This window comes from Ruditapes philippinarum, unplaced genomic scaffold (assembly GCF_026571515.1).
Source record: "Ruditapes philippinarum isolate M1 unplaced genomic scaffold, ASM2657151v2 ctg242_1_1_1_1, whole genome shotgun sequence".
Classification (NCBI taxonomy): domain Eukaryota; kingdom Metazoa; phylum Mollusca; class Bivalvia; order Venerida; family Veneridae; genus Ruditapes; species Ruditapes philippinarum.
In genome coordinates, this window is record NW_026855075.1 from 137928 (window position 1) to 146183 (window position 8256).

The 8256-nt window shown below is 31.7% G+C and overlaps 1 protein-coding gene across 1 annotated transcript; it reads left to right on the forward strand.

The window, feature by feature from the left end:
* Positions 1-2362: 2362 nt before the first annotated feature.
* LOC132742025 (homeobox even-skipped homolog protein 1-like) lies at positions 2363-8020 on the forward strand. Its single transcript, XM_060730303.1, has 3 exons — positions 2363-2837; positions 6988-7148; positions 7413-8020. Exons 1-3 carry the CDS (start codon positions 2567-2569, stop codon positions 8007-8009), a joined length of 1029 nt encoding a protein of 342 aa, XP_060586286.1. The 5' UTR covers positions 2363-2566; the 3' UTR covers positions 8010-8020.
* The last annotated feature ends 236 nt before the right edge of the window (positions 8021-8256 follow it).

Consider the following 8256-nt stretch of genomic DNA (forward strand, 5'->3'; position numbering starts at 1 on the left):
TTTTCACTGATAGAGTCTTGAAATATTTGACGAAAAAGTTGTTATATTAAGCTTTAAAAAGTGCAAAAGGTTCTCCTGTTTCAGAAGCCAATCTAGACAATTATTCCAGGACCAAGGTGTTTATTTCAAATTTAACATTTTACTATTATTTTCACTTTTATAAAGAAAATCTGAATCTGCAACAAGAAGAGATGGATTTTTATATTAATTATGGGACTAATGACATTGTTACTCTTTGATTTATTTAGTATCATGCATATTTTTTAGTTGGAATTGAACTTATTCTTTTTTCTATTTTTTAATATAATAAACACATGTTATTATTTCCCGTTGCTTCTACATCATTTTATATGGGTCCATTTTATCACAACAACTCACAAATAAAAGTTACAGTCATTGGATACTGGCTTGTCCGTCGTTGATAACTCTTGTTTAGTTTCGCCGGCTGACAGCAGCCAGTGTGTAAATTAATTTTGTCTGACAGATTTTCACAAGACGTTTATGCCCATTGATGAACTGTCATAAAACGAGAAAAAAGAAAGGTATTAGTCGAATGAAAAGAACAAACTTTTGAAATTATCTCCTAAAAGCGATCTAATACTAGTATTATACAGTCGTTAAATCGCTCTAAAATAAAGTGAAATCTTCTGATGTCTTTTTCTTTTCAAATAACACGCCTCATTTGGGAAACAATTTTAGAAATTGACTCCGAACGCTGAATCGCGTTAGCTCTTTTTGAAACACCCATTTTCTGTATTTGGGGATAAAATTCGCGACGGGGTGGAAAAATGACGCATTACCCTACTCTAAAGCTTTAGTAATTTGTCTTTAACCAGAATAAGTAGATATTTGTTAGCGGCTATCTTCAAAGAAACATTTAATTCGTTTACGACATCCTTATTTATTTTTATTTCGGTGAACGAAATTAAGGGATTTACTATAGATAGGTGTAAAATAGATTTCTATACAAAAAAGTTTAATCATTGGATTACAAATGAAATTGAGAATCTATCTTTTCTTTATACAATTAATCGTCGGCAATCTGTGATATAAATTATTTCAGTTAAATCATGGGTCTGCTTGCTTTTATTACAAACATAAATGTCTTGTAATTGTTGTATAGATGATAAAGATATGTTGTTATTTTACGCCTTAAATCTTTAATTTTATTGTTGCCGACAAATAGAACGTCGAAGGCCTCTGGGTCAGAGGTCATTTGTTAATTTAAGACCGTTACCTGGGTTATTAAAGTCTATGTCCGATTTCGGGGTCAAATCTTTTAATATCCCGTTAGAAATTTCAAATACTCTAATCAGAATTCAATTTAAGTTTTTTTTAAAGGCAGACGACAATATATCCTTTTAGGGGAATACACACACAATATCAAAGAATTGTTGCGGCACGGGTGTCCACTTATTATGCGGTTCAAAGTCAAGTGATTTTATTACAATGTAGATGAAAGCATTAGAGAAATGAAGAAGGGTTTCTCAAATTCCTGAAATTATTGGCCATTTATTGAGAGCTTTGAAATAATATTGGTACTTATAGGCTTGAAGTGCTCTTGAAAATGTCCGTTTGTAGTCCCCAGTTGTTATTATTGACCCTTTTCATCCACCCAGACTCTACCCTCATAGTGAAGAAATTTTACAGTTACACACATTTTCAGTTTGGAGCCGAGATATAACGGAATTATGCATATTTATAACGTATGATGACAGTAAATAAACCATTTCAACTATCTAATTACTTTATTAAATAAACTCAATAACATTTATTATTACCCTCTTATAATTTGCATAATATTGCAGAAATGACCAAATGAAAGAAGATATTCCTTTGTCTAAATTAACAAGATTTCATATCAAAGAGAAGGACGAAATTTTACGACATCTACACAACTCCTCATGTGGTCAGTCTATAACCAGGTTATATCCGTCTATAAGAATTAATTATCATCTTAAAGGGGGTCATTACGGCTTTTATTACACCCAGTACAATAACAGAAGGGTGATAAGTAGCATATGAAGGCAATATGATCAGATATGGAACTTTCACAGATCGGGATCAATCTTAATTTATGCCGACTCGACTATTACAACTCACTAATTACTATATTGCGTGAGAAATACACGTATCAAAGAAAATGTGTGTGTAAAAACTCCACCCTGATCATTTTATTTAATATCAAAGGTAGTTACCTGAGGGGCGGAGTTATAAATAACTACTACAACAATAATTATCTGTCTCAACCACTGAGAAAATTCGATGCGGAATTAAGCCACGCCCACGAGCATCCGGATTGGTTGTTAATGGAAAACAGGTAAAGGTCGTAAAACTCAGGTGTGCTTTAATAACAAGAGCGACATACGGTTTGTCACACAGCTCATTTGTAGCAATATCAGAATCACAGCGGATCTAAATAGTTAGTACAGGTGTATCTCAAGTGAAAAACAGTTACATTTTACTAGACGCTGAGCTTTTACTATAAAAAGCAAACGGAACTTTTAGTGACATTTGTTGTGTGTTTATATTTGTCTTTGGATTTTTCATCAGTTACAATAAGAGTATGATTTCGCCGACTGTCACCCCATCGTCGGATATCTCAGTTCAGCAGAAGCCGTTTCATCGGCCTGGTTTTCCGACGGAATACCCGACAATTCCGTCACCCATAGAACGAGGACAAAGCTGTCCAACATCGCCTTCGTCTCCATGTTCAACAGCTTCAGAACATGATTCGAGCTTAGAGAAGACAACGCCGACGGACTCCGATCATTCCGACGACGGCGAGAAGGATGCTATCGGAACACATTACTACAGGAATCCAAATGTTGACAATGGTATGTATAATTTATGTTCACATTTATAATTAACAATTCATTAACATAAACTCAAATCTAGTTTCCGGATGGACCTCGCATTCGAATTCAGCTTGCGAACCAAACATTTTTGATGAGTAACATGCAAATGTATTATAATATTCTGTAACAGAAATACATTCTTCATACATTTTACAAACAGATTGATATATTGTCTGTGAGTTAATGTGATCTTATTCCTGAAAGAAACCATCTTATTTATTGTAAACTTCAAACATTTATATAGAAATAAATAAATTAACTTCAATGACAACAATATCATACACGTTTTAGCATTTACTTATAATAAATAGATGTTATAAATATATGTATATAAGACAGAAAATTATAGAAAAAGTACTTTAATAATAATAATAAAACACACACAAACGAAGCGCGGGTAACGCATCAAAAAACGTTTGTGCGCAATTAATCGAACACTCGTGAAAAATCCTTTAATCTGACAATGTAAATAATAAATAATGCTTGTTAACATTATCATCCGAGGCAAATAACACGCTTTTTAACTTTTCTTATACTTTTACTTTTATGTGATTTAGATGTTTAATGACGAATTGATTTTTACTCTTTGATGTGGATAGAAAAAAAAGATTAAACAAGTCGGGGGATTTTAGGTTGAAACTCCTTGTTTTTACTTATTAAGACACCCACTTTAAGCGGTTTTAAGTCAAAAATGAAATTGTTTTCTAATATTTTACATTCTTTTATTGTACCACAGTGATGTTCATATATTAACGATGTGAAATCAGCTATTTTTACCGAATAAAAACAATATAATGCGAATGATGGTTGAAGAATGCAGAGCACTTACTCGATTTGTAATATGCATTTTGTTTGGAAAAAAACAGTGTCTTTCAAATAAAGAATTGAAATACCCTGGAAAAACATAGCAATTGTTATTTAATATTTCAAATGTTGCAGTACAACTGATTGATGTACTAGAAATTTCATTTACTATATATATGAAGTCCATTGTTTTCCTAGATGATGAACAAATTAAATTTTTGACAAAAAAACTTAGTATATATTAATATAATTAAAAACCAATAAAAGACAAGTATTTGCCCTATAATTTTTGGTAAACCGACAACCCACACAAATTATTAAATTTCATAAATCTAAATTAATCAGCTTGTGTTATTATGGGACAATAAAGCGATTTTCTCAAAAGGATAATTGTTTGAAATCTGAAATTTCCTCATTTTTTTCTGTGTCTTCGCAGACATTTATGAGGTTTTCTAATTACCGTTATGCCATATAATTCTTTGTCATATAATGTCTTCTACTTGTCGTCTGCTCTGTGGTAATAATTGTTTCTGTAAAAAATATATACTCTACTTAGCATCAAATTAGCATAAACGTGAAATTTGCATATTTTACTCATTCTTAATCATCAAATTAAGAAAAGTGAACTGTATTTTTTCCTCTCTTTAATATTATTACTTTAAAAATTAAAAACATAAAAATAAACACATAAGCGTCCAGCTATGGTTGTCAGTTCAGATGCTTTGAATATCTAAAATCTACATCAGAACATTTTATGCAAAAGCAAATGTTAAAATGGATAATATACGCAAAAAAAACATGTAATGGGACATTTAATAAAAAAATTATTTATTTAATTAATTTATTTATTTATTTATTTATTTATTTATTTATTTATTTATTTATTTATTTATTTATTTATTTATTTATTTATCATAATGACTATTATTGTACATTTTTAAATAATAATAAATTGCTTGATCACGAAGATCTAAAATATTTTACTTGAAAAAAAGAAGAGAAATGTTCATAAGGAATGATAAAAATACGGAGAAAAAAAATCCAAGCAAAAACATGTCAACTTCCTAGCGTTTTTCTTCATCTAAATACCTAAAGTATCGTTACTTCTTTACCATTAATGGCCATTGCAAAAATTTAATTACAAAAAAGAAGTCTAAGCGACATCAGCTGCTGAAACCTTTGACCTTTTCATCGTTAACAAACTCGTTATTGTCAAGATTATTTCATTATAATGGAGCTTTTGTTTCAGTTGACATAATTAATATCATCATTTACTAAAACATAATTGTTTCAATTCAGCCTTCACGTTTTACCCCTGAAGGGTAACTTTCTGCCCCTATAAAAGAAAGGGCCGCTCTTAGTGAAAGGGTCCAGGTGAGGACTATATGTGTATGAAGACAAATGGATTCTCGTCATATTTTGACGTCTGTTCATGAAAAATGACGTTGTATTGACAAACTTGTGCCCCGTAGGAATAACAAATTGTGATAATCGCACGTTTTACACAATTTTATGCTGTGATGCCGGTAAATTAATGAAGTTGTCATAAATTACGTGTCAACGCGCAAACATCAATGGATATGTTTTTTCTGTTACCGTCACATTCTAAAAATAACCAAAGTTCTATACCGCAGAGACATTAATAGTTTTGTAATTGAAATTACACGAAATCGCAACTCATATAATTAAAAGAAAACCTAAAAATGCTTTTAAAAAAAGGGAAATGGTCGTCATAGGGATTCAGGCTCTATAAAGCGAATTCAACTGTATATACAAAACAGATTAAGTGCAAAGAATAAAATACAAAACAGTAAAGAACAGAAACAAAGAAACCGTGTTTTTCAATTTATTTTTAAGACTACGGAATGTTTTATTTTTCATGAACTGTTTACAACATATTTTTATTATTACAAAGACAAAAATAGACGAAAGAAACAAGTAAGATGTAACCTAGATTTTTGGACATTTTTTTCTAGGTTGAAACAATAATGTCTCAAAGTTTTTTTTCCAGTGTGTTTAACAATTAAATTTGTTACGGTACGCTACCACGTTAAACAGAAGGCCATAGGTTACAATGGCGGTAATTTGAATGATTTAGAATGTGCAGAAATATTCATTTAAAGTAATTATGCTTTAGTTAATACGCTCCTATCATGCAGTGTATATATCAATCAAATACATAATGAACTAATCTGTATAACCGAGGGGCGTGCAAAAAGTCCGGTCCGAGTCTTCATAGACAAAAAAAATACAAGCGTATGAATACATTTCAACGAACGCGTAGGAAAAATTACAGAGATATATTATGGACTTTAATAATATTCGACCTTCTGATATGTCATGAGTTCTTAAATAAATTTAAAATATCTTATCTCATAATATTCAGCGTATACTTGAAATGAATTATCAGTAGAAAAACCGGAAGTGCGCAACTTTCGTAACGACCCCTGTAAAAAATAGTGCGGCGATCATTTCGGCTCATTACGCACTGACGAGATTGTCAGATCTGGCCGCGGTCTTGTTTAGAATAAATGGCTAACCTCTGATCTTTTACATTACCAAACACTCCGATATTCTATCGCAATGTTCTGCCTAAAACCCATTATTTTATTTCCAATGCAAAAAGTACAGAAATTGAATTGATATTTAAACACGTTACCAAAACAGATGACATCAATTACGAATCTAATTGGGTATATAAAAAAAACGTAAGGTCAGACTATTTAGAATATAAATAAACTGCAGAATTGCGAAGTAATGATAATTAAGATATTAAATTCATCGACAACGAGGTCTAAGTTATGACTGTAGACATACAATGTTTTGCAACAAAATACGCTGTTTAAAAGAATGTGATTATGAAAGATGATGTGTAAGCTGTAACAGAATACAATGTACTGTACAGCGTACACTTGTCAAATTATTCGGCTAGATTTACTTTAACATGCAGATAACATATGGACTTTTAAATTCTGACATTTTCAATTACGTAAAATGTATGAAGACATGCACGTTTTGATGCAAAAATTAACAACCGAATCTGATAATGAGCATTCCAAAGTATGCTAACTGCTTCCGTTGATAAATGTTTGATGAAAATTTACTTTAACGTAATTACTAAAATTCTATTAACTTTATTTCGTTCTTTATTTATCTTTTAAAATCAAATTGTTAAAATCTGATACATGTACATTTGTATATCAAAAATTGGAAGTAAGAAAGAGATATTTACGCTGATAAGCACTACAATTTATTTTCTATGTATGTAATGAATATGAAAAAATTGATCCCCAAAATTAAATTGTTTTTTTTTTATTGATTACAGATTTGTCCGGATTGGATAACGGTGTTAGACGATACAGAACGGCATTTACCAAAGAACAGATCAACACTTTGGAGAGAGAATTTAACAAGGAAAATTACGTTTCCAGACCAAAACGATGTGAACTCGCAAAACAGTTGAACCTTCCAGAGAGCACAATAAAGGTAAACTTTTAGCTACACAAGAAAAAATAGAATCGAAATAAATAATAATATTAATAAGAATAATAAACTGATTATAATAATGGTAATATAAAAATATGATAAACATAAATATCTATTTCGGAATTATTTGTTTTGGTAACGTTTTTATTATCTGTATTGTTTCATATGTTACCGAATTTATTTTTTAATTATAATACTATACTTATACGAAGGTGTAAGAAAATCCCTAGCAGTCTGATTTATTTTATTTATTTTCAATTACAGGTCTGGTTTCAAAATCGCCGCATGAAGGATAAGCGCCAAAGAATGGCAGTCACTTGGCCATACGGAATTCCTCCAGATCCACAAATCTACGCTTACCTCGCCGCAGCCGCCGCTTCGTATCCATACGCTTTACCTAACCCAGCCGCCCCTTCGTATCCGTCACTTCCGCTTCCGGGGCTTTACCAGACACAAACTTCATCAGCCTTTTCACCGTTGGCACCACAAAATCCACTCAAACCCATGTTTGATACTTTACCTCCATTCCACGGGGCACTGAGTGCATCGTCTGCTCTAGATAGACTGTCGTCTGCAACTTCAGAAACTACCTCAATTGAAACTTCTTTAGCTCAGAGATACAAAACCGACAACCCAACCCTTGGTGCAATGCCATCTTCCATCCCAGGATTTAAATCTGGGTGCCCATGTGGGCTCCCAACATGTTCATTATCGAGCGGACTTCATCCAAGCTTCCCGACCTCAATTCACAGCAGCTTTCATCCGGGTCTTCATCCATCACTTACAACATCTCTCTCGACAGGAATTATGTCCGCTCCATTAAATCCTCTTTTTCAAAAGACAGAAATGAGCAAGCATTAAGACACTTTTGATGAAATGAGTGCATTGTTATTTAAAAAATATTATAAATTCACCGAATATAAACAAATGTTTTAAACCATAATATCGATACATTGTTATATTTTGACAAAGTCGGAGAGTAAACATTCCATTTACACAAAGAAGTTTGAACATTGTGTATATATATTTTATTACTCGCTTTTTTTCTAGTTTTTGTATGTTAGTTATTTTTTATACTATAATTGCAGGGAGACACAAATTTGTACAG